The sequence below is a fragment of the Sinocyclocheilus grahami genome, unplaced genomic scaffold, assembly GCF_001515645.1.
Source record: "Sinocyclocheilus grahami isolate Dianchi unplaced genomic scaffold, SAMN03320097.WGS_v1.1 scaffold263.1, whole genome shotgun sequence".
Lineage (NCBI taxonomy): Eukaryota > Metazoa > Chordata > Actinopteri > Cypriniformes > Cyprinidae > Sinocyclocheilus > Sinocyclocheilus grahami.
Window position 1 is genome coordinate 813128 of NW_015505442.1, and position 17545 is coordinate 830672.

The 17545-nt window shown below is 34.8% G+C and overlaps 1 protein-coding gene across 1 annotated transcript; it reads left to right on the forward strand.

Moving 5' to 3' along the window:
• The first annotated feature begins 11170 nt into the window (after positions 1-11170).
• Positions 11171-13623, forward strand: LOC107599281 (G-protein coupled receptor 55-like). The gene is made up of 2 exons (XM_016290827.1): positions 11171-11360; positions 12742-13623. The coding sequence occupies exons 1-2, from the start codon at positions 11358-11360 to the stop codon at positions 13621-13623; spliced, it is 885 nt and encodes a 294-aa protein (XP_016146313.1). The 5' UTR covers positions 11171-11357.
• The last annotated feature ends 3922 nt before the right edge of the window (positions 13624-17545 follow it).

Here is a 17545-nt window from a genome sequence, read left to right on the forward strand (position 1 = left end):
TGGAACAACCAGAGAGCACACAACATTCAATGCGGCTCCCTGTCCTGTTTATTTCTATTCATTCAGCAGACTGGCCTGCTGCACCCCCTGCTACTATCTATCTTTCATCTCTCCTCTCATCTGCTCATATCTGTCTCTCTCATGCAATAAACATCACGCTTGCAGAATTCCACCCATAACATAACAGCCAAAGAGTTTTATTCCTGATTAAACACGTTATGGATGATAACGTCAATATAAAATATGTCTATTGGAACATCTTTTGCCTTGTTAAGTTCTTTCGATTTTTTACAAGTGTTCCCTCATGCGTGTTCGGTAACTAATAGCAACAGCCTTGACATTCTGACCCTAAACTACGCAAACGCAGTTAGCGAAAGGATGGGGGTAGGGCTGAGTCAATCCAATCGCTACAATGGGTTTGATCTGTAGAAACAGTGAGACAGAAAATACAGTGGGTATAGAAAAGAATCATAATAATAATTTGCTAATAATTATAATAATAATAATATTGACTTTTATGGCTCTTAATGTATTTGTATGATCAAAAAGTATGTATGTAAATCTTTATAACAGAATAGCAGAGTATTTACATGAAATGCATATAAATGCCAGTTGTCGCTCTATATTTCCTAATAATATGTCTTAGTAAGATTACATTTAAATGCTTAGTTTTATGATCAAAGCTCTGTAGTTTTTACTATGGGGGCAAAACATAATGCAATGCAACACAATGGCTGACAGATGAACAAATAAACACTCCTCAAAAGCCAAATGTTTTGATACTCACATTTTAACATAATTTAAGTTTCTTGAATCAAGTAAGTGTTCATCTTGAAATATAACAAACAATATAAACGTTATTCTTACGTTTACTTTATAAAAATCAGTATAGATTTCACAGCAATAAGACAGATGAACCACAAGCTAAAAGTGGACGTTTTTACAATTATAGCCTATTAAAAGGCATTTAATTTGCTAAAAAAAGAATGAACTATCAATCAGATGACAGATATAACGTGGAAGATCATACACAACTTTCAGCAAAGTTTTGATCATGTTGATAATTCAGATATTTTAGAAATCTGCATAGCCTATCAAAGTACAGATACAGTAAGCGTTAGGTTTAAATATAAAATATTTTTCATTTTTTTAAAAAAGCCCTTAAAACAGTCTACAAACCACAACATCTATCATCTACCCAAAAAAATCTGTTAATATTAACAAGTTTTATTCCTATGGAAATGGTAGCTTTTCTAAAACAATTTGTCTGTGTCTCGATTAAAATCATGCTGTTTTCTTTCTGAAGGCACAGACTGGCTTTTTCACTTCTAGTTGGTAGAAGCAGACCATGAAGCGAATTATTTGTCTGTCCTAGTATCAAAAGTATTAAACTCGTCCAGCACCATTTGTGATTTGGACATGAATGAAACCTCAAATCATAGCTTACGGGAGAGACCCCACATTTAGGAACCGAAATATCATAGAGATGTGAAGGTGGAATGGTTTGACTTGAGCCCGTAACCAATCACGAGAGAAAAAAAAGGTACAAAAGCCTTCAGAAGGTACACATTATTTTTCCCAAAAGGGTACCTTAAACATACAAAGTAGTACCTAAAGTGTACATATTAGCACCTAAATGGTAGCCTACATACAGTATTAGCACCTTTTAAAAAGGTTCTGCCCCAGTGACAGCTTTTGTACCTTTATTTCTGAGAATATAGCAACGATCCAGAACATCATAACCACAACCTAGAAACCACCCAGGACACATTAGCAACCATTTGGCACCATGCTGGTATCAAGTCAATCAAGTCAAGTTTTACATGCTTAACTACTCACATTTTCTAAAGAAAAATCTAGTATAATAATGTAATCGTACACTCTCAGAAAAAAAGGTACAACACTGGGGTGGTACCTTTTAAGAAAGTATACTAATATGTACCATTTATGAACAAATATGTATACTTTAGGTAATAATATGTACCTTTAAGGTACCAATATGAACACTTTAGGGGGAAATTAGGTACAAAGTGTTCATTTTTAAGGTACCGGCACAGTGACAACTCTTGTACCTTTTATTTTTTCTGAGAATGTTTGACAAATAATACTAATGCGTTAAAAACCCCCCACACACATTGCAACAGAGCCTTTGATGAATAGAGTGAACAGACTGATCATAAACTCATTGTACTGATGAACGATGTACTGATGAGGTGACTGATGGGTAAATCCTCACTCTCGCTCTCCCAGTAACCAAGATGGAGGTTTGAGTGTTCACAGGGATTATGTTTGATCCTGTCTTCGCATGGTGCCATAATCCCGCTCCCCTCCTGCCCCCCTCTATCCCTCCCTCTAATCCCTTGCTTTTCTTCGATTTCAAAAGCTCTCTAATCTCCGCTGGCTTGAGGCTGTTTATCTGATTGGACTCCAGGCAACACGCTACCAGGTCACCGTGTCAGTGAAAACATACTCCCTCACCTTGTGTTCTCTCCTCCCTCCTCATTCTTCTCACCTTTCATTCTCTCTTGTCCTGTTCTCCTCTGTCCTTTTCTTTATTCCTCTCTTCCTCATTCTCCCTCAGCACTCATCCACTTTGTCTCTTGGGCCACATGCAATGCACAATTTTAGATATCTTTGTCAGAATCTATTCCTTATTTAAAGGTATTCTGTAGATGTTAAAGATATTTCCTAGTATCTTTTATCATATTTGGCCAGGAATCACAATTATATACACTTAGTAGCTTTGTATGCATTTCAAGATGTGGCTTGGTGGTAGAATCCTTAGTCTGATACTTTGAGCTATGCTCATGTGAATTCAAGTTAGTTTAAATCTGGTTCTCATGGTTTCTCAATCCCAGTTACTTTTTTAAGTGATCAGACTTACAATAATTGCCGGGTGGGTCATTTAAAAAAAAAAAGAAGAAGAAAAAAAAAAACCCATAGGCTCGATCTGATTGCACCTGAGCCATGTTAAAGTCACCCAAAATGCCCTAGTAAATCAAATATCCTATCGACTGCATAGAAATACCATTACCAACAGAAAAAACATTCAGAATACCTTAGCAACTGCATTGCAACACCCTGGAAACCACCCAAATACCCTAGCAACCACCAAAATGATGATGATGATTATTATTATTATAAATCAGAAAGGAAAAATGGCATAAGAAATCTGCAAAAATGGCAATTTCTATCCATACCGGTGATATTTTAGTATTATTTATATACTATTATAATATTTAAAATGAATAATAATATTTAAAATATTGTTCATTTAGTTTTTTTTTAGTTTAGCTTAGCTTATTTCGTTTTCATTTTAATTTGAGCGTTTTAGTCATTTTAATGTACTTTTTCTTAGTTCTTTTTATATTTTTCAACTCTATACAACTTAAACCTTTTTAAACCTAATTTCACCCTAAAACCTTTTTTCGTATTTTATTTCAGCTTTATTTCAATAGATGAAAACTATTTTTAATCGTTTTAGTTCTAGCCAACAACAGCAACACTAGTCCATACGTCATAGTCATAGTAACGTAGCTTCGACACACCTTTGTGGAAAAGCTTTTTAAACATAACTCCACCTATTGATTCAGACTTCACACTTGTTAAATATCAGGAACATGATGCAATTGTTATCTGCGGGCACGAACCAACCTGCCAACTACAGCCAAACCCGTTTCACAAAAGCTAGTTTGACCATCAAAGAACGATCTGTCCTTTACCTCAAGAAACAAACAGTGAGGAAACATCAACACCTGCAGTTTTAAAGTGAAATGAGGAGGACAAATAACATTTCTATCTTCACTTGGCTATTGCATTCTTCAACAGAACTTGATGTAATACAAGGGAAACTTCCAAACGAGATTGTATTGTTGCAGAATATCTATAGTATGACTGGCATGTGTGGATTTGGTCAACAAAGCATTTGACAACAACATCTGCATTTTTTCTACCTTCACAGAGAACAATATGCATGCTTAAAAAATACTAAATGACAGGAATTTGAACGTCAGCAATGACAGTCACACCCATATGAAGAGAAAAACAAGCAGAATGTTAGAGTTTTGACCCATTTGGAAAAAAACATCACCACACGTACTGCATGTCGCCAACAAGTTGGCAAACAAAAGCGGACACTAGTGAAATCTCTCTGATTTGTGAGGCAAATTTCCTGCAAATGTTCTGGCGGTGAGAGGAAGCAGATGCTTGCGGAGCCATTGAGAACACGTAGAAAGGGCAGGGATGGAGTTGCTGTGGAAACGGGTGAGCAAGCAAGCCTGTTTACTAGCGTTGAGTCAGCCAGCATGCCGTGCCATGTGAAGCTGACCCATATAGCGGCCGGGACAGGCTGATTAGCAGCAACACCCACTCGCCTCCTTGTTAGTGTACACGCTAACACACAGCACACAGCTCTCGTATTCTTCCATTTTCTAAAGAGCTCAAAGATACAGATAATAGAGCTGACTAACACCTAAACCTCACTGAGAGCAAGTCACAGCTGTATTTTAACCTGCATGTGTGATGCTGTAAGGAATCATTCTTCAAGTCATGAGGTTTTGATGCCAGAAGATAGACTTTATTCTTCAGACTAAATAAAGCCGAGATAAACTCTGTGGAGCAATCTCCAGACTCTTTTTCTGTACTCTCTTATATACTGTTCATTCTCTAGGCGTGTTTAATGGTTTCATTCATATTTGTTATGGGATCATCACGATGCAGTCATGAGGCCTTAATTTTATGTTCTGTGAAAATAAGGGACCTATTATGTGCCATCATGTGCTTATCATGTACTTCACCATATGTCTGCACATTCCATTCTCATACAGATTTCTATACATGCAGGCAAATACACATGATTATAATAGTAGAATAACTTAATACATAAATGGCTATATTCACATTGATTATACTTGAATAATTTATATTTTGATTAATTAAAATCTTCAACATTCCCCTCTTTGAGACTTACTAAGTCTCACCATCATTTGTCATTACCCAGAGTGCAGTTTCATAATTCAGTCTCATCAGTTATGACTACCTAGTGACTAAATTAAGTCACACAGTTGTATCACCAATGACCAGATTATGTAACAGCACTCTGGCGAGAGCAGCAGGACCAAACCTCTCCCCCCACACTTGACTAGAAGGGAGTAAAAGATCCCCATCTCTCTAATCCCTCATTTAAGACAAAACAATGTTATAAGCATGAGCGTGCAATTGGTTCAGCGCTTGCCTGTGGTTGTCACAGTTATGTAGTATACAACAGACACTAAAATTCAAGACATAAAACATGTAACATCACAAAAAATAGCATAGTTGATCTTCAGTTCAGACAATGTGCACATTTTAGAGGGCCATTTTAGTTACCCTCAAAAAAATCAATTTCCCATCATATTGACATCTTAGAATTTTCATTTGCTTAGTTGTGGCTTTGATAACTAGTGACCTCAATATAGGAAGTACACAGTAAAATAGTTCTCTTCCTATCAATACTGCAATTCCTAAAAACATTCCCAGTTTAGTTAACTATGCTTCCCTTGCTCCTAACTTTAGATCAAACCAATCTCACATTTGATTATCTTTTCCAGCATTTGCTTTATCCTCCATTCTTAGGTTTTTTAATTTGATCATTACTTCACTAAATGCTCCTTCTGGAGCATTATTATTTGGTATATCAATACAGCATTGTTCCCCAAACATAATACATACTTTATGTAATATAAAGCTATTGTATTTTGCTATGTCATTCTGCTTGTTGAGTCCAATTGCTCTCCAAGAAGTGTTAAGGCCCCATCAGTGTAATTAATAAATCTTTGCTGATTGTACTTTATGTAATTTAATTAACCCCTACTGTAATTTTATTCATTTATTTTGATTATTATTATTATTGTAATTTAGAATTAATATTGATTCAAACCCTAATTTAACGTCATCTCTTGTATTAAATTCGTTAGGTATGCCTTTAGGTTGAACAACTGAATTTATATAATCTGCAGGGTCTTTTTCATCTGCTCTTTTGGTTCTAGTTTTTTCTTCATTTGTTGTTTCCTCTTCTAGAGAGATATGATTCATTTTATGTGTCAGCATAACCCTAGTAATCCTGACCAATTTTCTGGTAATGTTGGCAAGAGGCCATATTTTTGCATGTTATTATTTCTTCTGGAATCAAAACCCTTTTTCTTTTTGTTATTTATATTTGGAGGAGCATTTTCAAAATGTCATGTTTAATTCAATGTGTTATCTGCCATTTCTTTGTAATTATTTGTGAAATTTACTAGCAATTTGTGAGTGAAAATGTTATTTTTTTCTATTGCAGCACAAATAGTGTGTGATTGAAATATGAGATGAGAAAAAAAATAATAATTTCAATGCTTTTGTGTTTTTTTCCCCCCACAATTTTTTTGTGTTTGTTTGCTAAACTAGTGATGGAAACAATGTGAGGTGGGAGGAAAAACTACTCTTATGAGTGAATGCAAAGTTTCTCAGGGGAACACACAAAAAAGGGTTATTTATCCATCACCATGCCTGCTTAGAGAATCTCTAAATTACTAATAAAATAGACAGAAAGAAAGAAAGAGAGAGAGAGAGAGAAACACCCCACATCTCTTCCTGTTTATCTCAATTAAACACAACTAGTTTCTGTCACTCTAATACTATTTTCTATATTTTTTGCTGCTCTCTCTCTCACCTTTTGTTCCCTCCATGTCCTTCTTTCAAACAACAGCACCCCATCCTTCGAGCTGGTCTCCATGGCTACAATTGTTCTACTTCTTTTTAATACCATCACTCTCACTTTCAGTTAAACAAGACACTCTCTCACTTTCAGTGTTTCCTCTTTCTCGTTCGCTCTCGCCTTGAGACTTCTCAAACCTCAGGGGTGGTTTAGAGGTTACACAGTTTCATTTCATTCTCCTCCCACTATCAGATTCCAGAGAATCGGTGAATTCTATAAAAGAGAGAGGGAGAAACAGAGAGATCTATTGCGTCCCGGTGGTCAGGGCTTATGTAACAGCTCTCTGAGGTATTAGTGCTAGCTTAGCATATTCATGCCGCACTTGAGCTGATGTAGGATTCCAAATCAGTATTCACAGCGAGCGGCACATGCAGCATGGCCACGCCAGCACACAGCATATATGGAAATCGCCCAACAGTTTCTGACAGCGAGCACGCTGTGCTTCACACTGGAGAGAGAGGGAGAGAGAGAAAACATTTATAGCATATTAGCAGGAAATTAAACCACAAATGATCATATGAGGGTGAACAGAATGGATGAACAGAAAGACAGACAGATAAAGACAGAACAACAGGCAGATAGACAGAAGTGATAGACAGACAGATAAAATATACAGAACAATATATGGAACAACAGACAGAAAGACAGAACAATAGAACAACAGACAGAATGATAGATGGATAGATAGAAAGATAGACAGAATGAAAGACAGACAGACATACAGACAGATTGATAGACAGAATAGATGATAATATATAGATAGATAGACAGACAGACAGACAGAATTCTTTTTCAGAATTGTGTTTAAAATTCATTTTTTGAAACCTGTTCAACAGGTAAATCAATGGGCAGTCAAAAAATTATGCGCATTTTCATAAACTGGTAATTTCTCTGTTTTTGGTGATGAGTAAACATGATGAACAGCAGCAAATATTCACAGCTTCATTAGCACAATGTGTGAATGTAATGTGAGAGCGCTTTGAGAAGTCATGATAAAATGTGTTTTATTACACAAATAGACTAAATGACACACTTGTGTAAAAATGAACCTGTAGAGGAAGAGATGGGTCTGAAAAAACTCCATGTGCAGAACTTACTATAAATGCTTATCGCACAAACCCGTCCTGGGTCAGAGCGGATGTCTTTATTTGTGTCTGAAATCCTTCTCTATGGAGCGCCAGTGTATATATATATATATATATATATATATATGATAAATAAATAAATATTGCTGAATTAGTACCAGGAAGAGTAACAAATACAATAATAACTCAAATAAAATTAAATAAAAAAAGTTAAAGATTGGCTTTGGTGGGTCAATAAAGTTACTTGTGAGATGAGTGCAAAATGAATGCATATATTAATGCAAATATAATATATTTGTCTGCAATATGCTTCAAAAAGCAGTAAAGTTTGATCTAATATTTTGATTGATTTGATATATGCAGGTTTATATAGCCTACCTGATTTTCCTTCAGAAGTGTTCAGCTGACCTACTTTAGATGTTCCATCATAGAAAAAAGATCCCACAGCCGTTCAGTACAGACCATTCCTGAAAGAGAGAAATCGGTCATCCATTTTCACCCTCTTTCGAGTCACAGAGACCCCAGACTCTGACCCTGGACAGTGTTGTAATTATTGGCCACTTTTTTCCCCATGCACTTTTCTAAAGATGCGAAGAAAAAAGCAATTTTGAGATACAATAAATACAAAACATTGCTCTGATTCACTACATTCAGACTAGAATGTGGCACACGAACAAATAAAGAAAGAAAACAGAGTGTGAGAGAGGGAATAGAAAAAAAACAGTAGAAAAAAGACACAAAGTTGTATTGTGTTTAAAGGGTTAGTACACCCAAAAATGAAAATTCTGTCATTAATTACTCACCCTCATATCGTTTCAAACCCGTAAGAAATTTGTTCATCTTCGGAACACAATTTAAGATATTTTTGATGGAATCTGAGAGCTGTCTGACCCTGCATAGACAGCAATACAACTGAAATGTTCCCAAACCCAGAAACGTAGCAAGGAGATCTGTAAAATAATCCATGTGACATCAGGGGTTCAACAGTAATTTTATGAAGCTACGAGAATACTTTTTGTGCGCAAAAGAAAAAAAAAATATCTGGCAATATTTTGAGGCAGACAATAGGTAGTGACAGAAATGTCCAAATGTACCTTTTTGAAGATGTTTTTCAGCTTGATAGGACGACATTTTTCCAGGTCCCTTGCAGCCTTGTGGTGATGGTGTAATCAAATGTAGTAGCAGACAAATTGATGCAATATGACAACTTCGGCAAAAAATGCATTAACACAGAATATACTGTAGATAATGCATGAATATAGATAATCTTATTCTGAAATAGAGTCTAACCTTAAACATCGGTTTCATCCTCCTTTACAGCTGATTCCGAGGTCAATCGTGCATGTCCTTAAAGGTCTTGGGAGAAGTAAGGAACTTGGCTTCTTGGAAGAAAAAAACAAATTGTTATCACAACAATATCTCTCTGGAACCATTCTGCTAAGTTGATTGTGTAGTCACACAGTGGCTCTGTTCACACCTGGCATTATCATGCATCTTGGGTGATGCACAAGTGAACAGACACAAGACGCATATGGCAACATTCTTTTTTTTTTACAGGGTTAGTTCAAAAATGAAAATTCCATCCTTTGCGCAGCCAAGACTTTCATTATCTTTGAAACTCAATTGAAGATATTTTAATAGAATATAAGATTTCTGTCCCTTGAATTACGGTCCAATCAAGTCTCTTCAGAAAATTATTATTTTTTAAATCCTTTTTCAATAGAATTGGTCCAGACTTCTGCAGTGTCAAGTGAAGGAAGCTCCTCTCATAAGATTGCAAACTGGGAGTCTGATGACACTGAGTGTGAGTGATGGAAGCCCTTCAAGAAAGGAGCAGAATGCTGAAAAAGAAGCCAGAATTGTAAGTCTGTGTCATTTATATGTTATTCTATGTGCAGTAGAAAAATTGAAAACACACAAATGAATATGACAAAATAAAGTTTAACTGGGCAGCCACACAATATTATCTGCTTATGTTCACACCTGGAATTTACTAATTATCCATTTATCAAACTGCAAAAAGATAAATGGTTAGTTGACCCAAAAATTAAATATTGTCATCATTTCTCACTCTCGGTCATTCCAAACCTGCAAGACTTTCATTCATTTTCTAAACACAAGAGAAGATATTTTAAATGGAACCTGAGAGATTTCTGTCCTTCCATCGATAGTCTTCTACACAACTACCACTTTGATTCTTCAAGAAGTTCATAAGCATTCAAGAGATCATAAAACTAATTCAAATGTATTGAGCGGTTTAGTCCAAATTTTCTGAAGAGACTTGATGGCTTTATACAATGAACAGATTGAATTTTTTATTTTTCACATTTAAACATTGATCAGGGAACATAAACAGAAAAACAGAACATTTGGACTAAACCACATGATATGTATGGATTAGTTCTCTTTATGGATTAGATCTCTATTATTATGTCGCAAATAACTGCAATTGCAGATTTCAAACAGCTTTAAAATTTTGAATTTGGTTTTATTTTTATATTTTCTGTTTCGATTTTAATTTCAGTTAAAGTTTTACTATTTTACTGTGTGCTTTGTCATTTTTTTTTTAAATATGTCTATATTGTTCTTTTTTTCTTCTTTTTTTTTCAGTTTTAGTTTTAGTTATTGTTGTAGCCTATATTGTTGTAGTATATTGTTGAATCTAGTTATTGTATTGTATCCAGCAAGTTAAACTAAATCCAAATGAGAAATGTTGCCTTGGCTATATATACAGTATATATATATATATATATATATATATATATATATATATATATATATATATATACATATATATATATACAGTATATATATATACACACACACATGAAACACTCTGCACACCCTCGCAACCACAACCACTAAATCAACCATCATGCCATGGTGTTTTAAATGAGAAAGCACCACTCTTTTTTTCCCCCCCATGTATGTACATTTCACAATAAATTTTTTTCAAATGATTCGTTCAAACGGCTGATTCATTCAGGAACGAAGCAAGTGACTGTCTTTATGAATGGGTCATTTAATCATTGACTCACTAGATTCCTTCAAAAATGCAGATCATTGAATCAGCATCAGCAGAGGAAATAGTCAGGCTGTCATATATACATATATATATATACAGTATATATATATACACACACACACACACACACATGAAACACTCTGCACACCCTCGCAACCACAACCACTAAATCAACCATCATGCCATGGTGTTTTAAATGAGAAAGCACCACTCTTTTTCCCCCCCCCATGTATGTACATTTCACAATAAATTTTTTTCAAATGATTCGTTCAAACGGCTGATTCATTCAGGAACGAAGCAAGTGACTGTCTTTATGAATGGGTCATTTAATCATTGACTCACTAGATTCCTTCAAAAATGCAGATCATTGAATCAGCATCAGCAGAGGAAATAGTCAGGCTGTCAGGTTATGCAACAGACAGCCAACTCATTTCAGTTCTTTAAAAAGCAGCATCGAGAACAGCAGTGCTGACAGACTCACAGGCTTTTTTGAGAGAGGAACAAGCTATAAATCATGGTGAGTCGTTCTTGTTGTCAATCAAGGAAATGTAACTGAACGTAAAACAAAAGAAAGAAAAATTATTCAAGTAGCAGTCAAGCTTGTTTTATTAACATGACAACTTATGGTTTTTAAGTGAAAGAATTTAAATTCAAGGGATTACAGAAGAGTTGACAGAAGTCATGTTGATTAACCATAATTATTGAAAACATCTACAGCTGGTATTATTGTTAATTACATATAATTCACATTCATGGTCATTTTAATGCCAAATTTATTTATATAGCAAATCAGAATTTACCAAAGTGCTTTACAATAATGAAAAAGGGCTAAAGTACAATATTAATAAAATAAAGTGCTAATTAATAGAAAGAGCAAATACTAAATCATTTAACAAATTCTCTACGAATAAATTATCTGTAATCATACAGACTGTATCAGGAATATACTGCCAGTTTTTATTATTAAAGATGTGAGATCATAAAAAAAACTTGAACATGATTTTGTATTTAGAGCTTTAAAGCAGAAGATTACATATCTAAAAGGCACTACCTAATAATTTTAAGTCTTAACATTTTATAATAAACAACTTTAGCAATTTTCTTTGGTGAATCAACTTATTGTTCATTACAAACCTATTGCTTGTTAAAGCATTGCCTATAACCTCAAAATGCTACACTTCCTGTCCTCATCTACGCATTTAAAAATACTGATTTCAAACCACAGCTGGGTTATTTCTTTTCTTGCTGCATGTTTTACTGTGCTTATCTGCACGTTCCTCTCTATAATCTACATAAAGTACAGTGGCCTAGGAAGTATATTTACATATATATTAAAAAAATGTCATTATCATTGCATTAGATAACAAGATATCACAACATGTGGTATTTATTCTGCACAAAAAGCACATTTTCCAAGGTAAATGACAAGGTAAAGTTTGTTCTTTAAATAAAACAATAGATACACTGTTCATCAAAATGTATTTGTATACTTTCTGGTTGTGAAACGCCAGTGGAACCTGCTTATTAATATGATTAAATACAACCCACTTCTAACTTCATATATCCACCAAAACAACTAAAAGATACCGACCAAAATAGTTATGAGAAAAGATGCTGCAGCATTTGTTTGACACTTGCTTTGAGATCTAATCTAATTCAAAAATGAGCAGAAATAATGACAAAAAAGTGAAGTTAGTGTCGGAAAATAGCTTACCCTGCAGCATTTGAGCTCGTGCATTTGAATATTTTGCGTGTAATAATGACATTCAGATATTTTCAGTGCAGTCTGACTGTACAAATGTTGTTGTGATGTTTTTAAAATTGTGAAACCTCTGCAAGCAGCTTCCTTACTTAAATGACCACTAAGCCTTTGCGCAATCTCATTGGCTCTCTTTTAGGTTGACTATAACTGCAGTGTGGTGTTGAACCACACAGACGCAGCGTTCAGACTGTTTGAACGTGCGGCCTACATACCTGTCTTCATAGTGGGCCTTTCCTTCAACATCACGGCTCTGTGTATCTTCTGTCGCCTCAAGCGCTGGACAGACATGCATATCTATATGTTCAACCTACTGGCTGCCGATTTCCTGGCCATTATTTTCCTACCTTTCAGAATATTAGAAGCCTTCTGCCCAATAAAACCGAGTGAATTGTGTACATTCCTGCTGTGCACCCAATACTCCAACATGTACAGCAGCATCTTCACCATTACAGCCATCAGCATTCACCGATTTATAGCCGTCAGGTTTCCGTTTCTGACCAAAGCACTGGCCTCCAAAAGTAAGACGATTGCCATTTCAAAGTGCATCTTCATCTGGGTGATCGTAGCGGTGATCTGTGTTATTAACCAGAAAGACCTCGTCAAAGAAAAATTAGAGACCTGCTATGACCGAATACTGGCAAAAAAGCTCCAAAACCACTTTATCTTGCTTTTAGAGATTTTAGGGTATCTTATTCCAGTGCTCGTCGTCATATTTTGCTCCACACAAACCATCTACATCCTGGTCAGATCCCTTCGGAATGTCCAAGGCAGGGATAGAGCGGAAAGGAAAAAAATTGCTGCTGTTATCACCGCGAACATGTTCACATTCATAGTTTGCTTCACACCTGTTCATATTGGTCTTTTGTTGCAGTTTTTATCAGATGATTCAGGCAAAGACTTTGTGCACGTGTTTCTGGATGTTGCCGAGTGGATCGCTATTACAAACTGCTGTCTGGATTCTATTGGCTATTACTTTCTGCTGAAAAGAGTTAATAAAATAAACAAGAGATCACATTGAATGGTAAATGTTAGCTAAAATAGAATCTGTTGATCTAGATTAGATTGAGGCAAGTCCCTGTTATATGTGAGAAACACAATATAATAAAGGCTGGTTTACATAAGACTGTCTACCCTTACAAAACATTAGTCTTAGCATGGTTGCAAGATTTACCACGATCATAATGGAAATAAAATAGTATCATGGTAGGCCTTTAAATAGTGGCATGCGAAAGTTTGGGAACCCGTTGCAGAATCTGTGAAAATGTGAATAATTTTAACAAAATAAGAGAGATCATATAACATGCATGTTCTTTTTTTATTTAGTACTGTCCTGAGTAAGATATTTTACATAAAAGATGTTTACATTTAGTCCACAATAAGAAGAAAAAGCTGACATTATTCAAATAACCCCATTCTAAAACTTTTGAACAGGATGAAGATGTACAAATTTTACTTCTTTTGTTGAAATATCTAAGTACAATTAATGAAGTGCAATTTACCCTGATCTTCAAATTCAAAAAGTTTTCACCCCCCCAGTCACTGCTGGAAAGGGTTAAAATATGCAAAAGATGCAGGAAAACTGAAGAATCTGCAGGAGGTGGAGGATTTTTCTGAAGAACAGCAGGCAGTTGAACTGTTCAGAACAAACAAGGGACTCGTGAGCAACCATCACAAAACAAAAAAACAGTCATGGATCATCCAGGTAACCACACACAGTATTAAGAACCAAGGGTTCCCAAACTTTTCAATGGGGTTATTTTAATAATTTCAGCTATTTGTTTTTCTTGTGGACTAAATGTAAACAAATTTTAAGTAAAATATCTTACTCAGGACAGTACTAAATAAAAAATAACATGCATTTTGTATGATCTCTCTTAGTTTGTTAAAATTATTCATATTTTCACAGATTCTGCAAGGGGTTCCCAAACTTTCATATGCCACTGTAAGTACCGTGGTACCACTGCAGTATGTTCCTGTTTTTGACTGTTAATTTCAGAAATATATATATATATTTTTGTATTTTAAAGGGATAGTTCACCCAAAAATTAAAATGTGATGTTTATCTGCTTACCCCCAGGGCATCCAAGATGTAGGTGACTTTGTTTCTTCAGTAGAACACAAACAAAGATTTTTAACTCAAACCGTTGCAGTCTGTCAGTCATATAATGGAAGTGGATGGGAATCACGGCTTTGAGAGTAAAAAAGAACATACACAAACAAAACCAAATTAAACCCTGCGGCTCGTGACGATACATTGATGTGTAAAGACACGAAACGATCGGTCTGTGCAAGAAACTGAACGGTATTTATATTGTTTTTTTACCTCTGATGCACTGCAATGTCTGAACTTTCCTGAGCGGTCCTCGACAGCCGGTGCGTGACGCGTCTTCTTCTTGCTTTACGGCGGATCGCAGACTTATAAATGCATTACCGCCACCTATCTCTCAAGTGGACCATTGACACGCTATCTACAATCTCAATTAGGAGTGTCAATGGTCCATTTGAGAGATAGGTGGATAGGATAGATTTTCATTTTTGGGTGAACTATCCCTTTAATATATTTTTGCAATTTTATAAAATGTCTGAATAATAATCCTCTGCACTTATTTATTTGTGCCCATAATTATTTTCATGATGAAGAGAATACATAAATGTTGTAATATTGCATAAATAAAAGTACTACATTATATTATATTATATTATATTTAGTTAACACTCAGCAAATTATTTTATCCAAAGTGACTTTGATCACATGCAATTTTTCAAATGAGCAAAATCATAAACACGCGTACACACACATATATGATTTATGGTTGATTTTATTATTATGAATTATTGTATTACGTAGTATAATTAATACATTATGTATATATATATATATATATATATATATATAGTCGCACGGAACGAGGAGACACGGCGATAGCTTCAAACCACAGTCTTTTAATAATCCAAACACAAGGGGTGCATAGGAGACACAGGAACACATAGATTGACGTTCAGAACCCACAAACACTGACTGAAAGGACTAGGCCTAGGGCTTTTAAACATAAGATAATTGGGGGAAGAACTAGACACACCTGGAATTAAATTAACACAATCAACGGGAGACAGAAACTGGGTCACAGGGAGCAAAAACACACACAGACAGGTCCATAACCCTGACAATATATATAATATAAATAAATATAATTTATATATATTTACCTTCATACATTTTATTATTACTTTGAATGTATTGTTATTTTATAATTGAATATTTGTATTTATTAAATAGAAAATGTTTATTCTTTTTAATAAAATATATGTATACCATGAATGTAGCACACAAATATTAATAATAAAACAAACAATCAATCAAACAAATAAATAAACAAGACATTTCTACATCTGTAATTTTTGCAGGGTTGGTTCTCTTGCCATAATCAGCAGGCCTTTAGCTCTAAGCAAACGGTTTGCACGAGATGTCATTTAAGCTTAAACTGCTCTCTAGTGGTCATCTAGTGTATTTGTCACATGCGTTGTCTGCAGTCTGGTGCACATACAGTAATTTGGCATGTGACAGTACGTATAGCGACCCTATTATCACATGAACCGAAAATTGGCCCAGTGTTAAATACCTCATAAGAGTGGAGAATGGGCTACTAAAAACCTCTAATATACTGCCATGTTGTTTTGAAATGTTAACATAATAATACATATATTAATAATTAATATAATATGTAATAATATAATATAATAAGTACCTTAATGAAAGTAAATATCAATGTATATAATACAAAGTTCCACAGAAGCCTACTATTTCAGGCAGCTCAGTAGTTTTTGCGACAGCTTTAGCTCTGTCTGTTTAGTCATGTTGAGAGAAAATGTTGCAGTTTGTTTTGATGCTTTTCCCATTTTATTATAATTGCGGTATTTTAAGAGATGATGGATTGAGTAATTAGAAAAAAACAGCACATCAGATTGTACACACAATGTAACGTTTTTGGTACAAACTATTACACCTTTGACTTATTTTTATTTTTTAAAACCCATTAAGAAGCAAAGGACATAAATGAGTCAAAATAAACTGCATTGATGCTAAATGCCTGATGTAATTGATATGTTGATGTGTCTAATTAACTTCCAAGTAATGATCCTTCAAAACAACTTCACTTTAGTCTTCAGATTGCACAGATGTTGCTATGGTGACATGGTTCTCCATAGCAACAGAGAGATGCTGTGTGAAATTTCAATGTGCGTTCTGGAGGGTGCCGTGCAAATGAAGGAAACAACAACCTTTCTAACTGATGATCATGTATATATTAATTAGCTAGATATATGCTCTAGTCATGCTCAGATACTCACACTTTTTAATATCAATAGGATGGCTAACAAACAGTTAAAGGTAGTACCAGTGAGGGACTGAGAGATTGTTTACAGTACATAATGATGTCAAAGATTTTAATATGTTTTTTAATCGTCTTTGATACCAAATTTGATAGTTTTATCAGCAGAATGTAATAAGACAAACCAACTAAAACCATAAAGCATCACTGAATGCGGTCAAATAAATGTCTAATACTTACTAGTGTTTGTGCTGTTGTTTTCCTTCCAAAATGATGTTACTTCCTGGAGGATGATGCCATTGAGAACTGCTTTTGTGAAAGGGATTGTACAAAAGACTAACAGGATGGAAATGATAAAATGGGATATCAATAATCCTAAAAATCTTATTATCAGTGAAAACAATATACCAAACCATGCCTTTGAAAATAAACATTACCATTGCCAGTTTTGATTTAGAAATACATCGAGACAAAATGTAAAAAGTGGCAACATCTACTCAAACCAAAGTAGTGAAATGATTTTTAAAAAAATTGCTCCTATGTTTAATTAATTTTGTGAAACTGGATGTATAACAATTTAAACACTATGGTGCATGAATGAGATAATCGCAC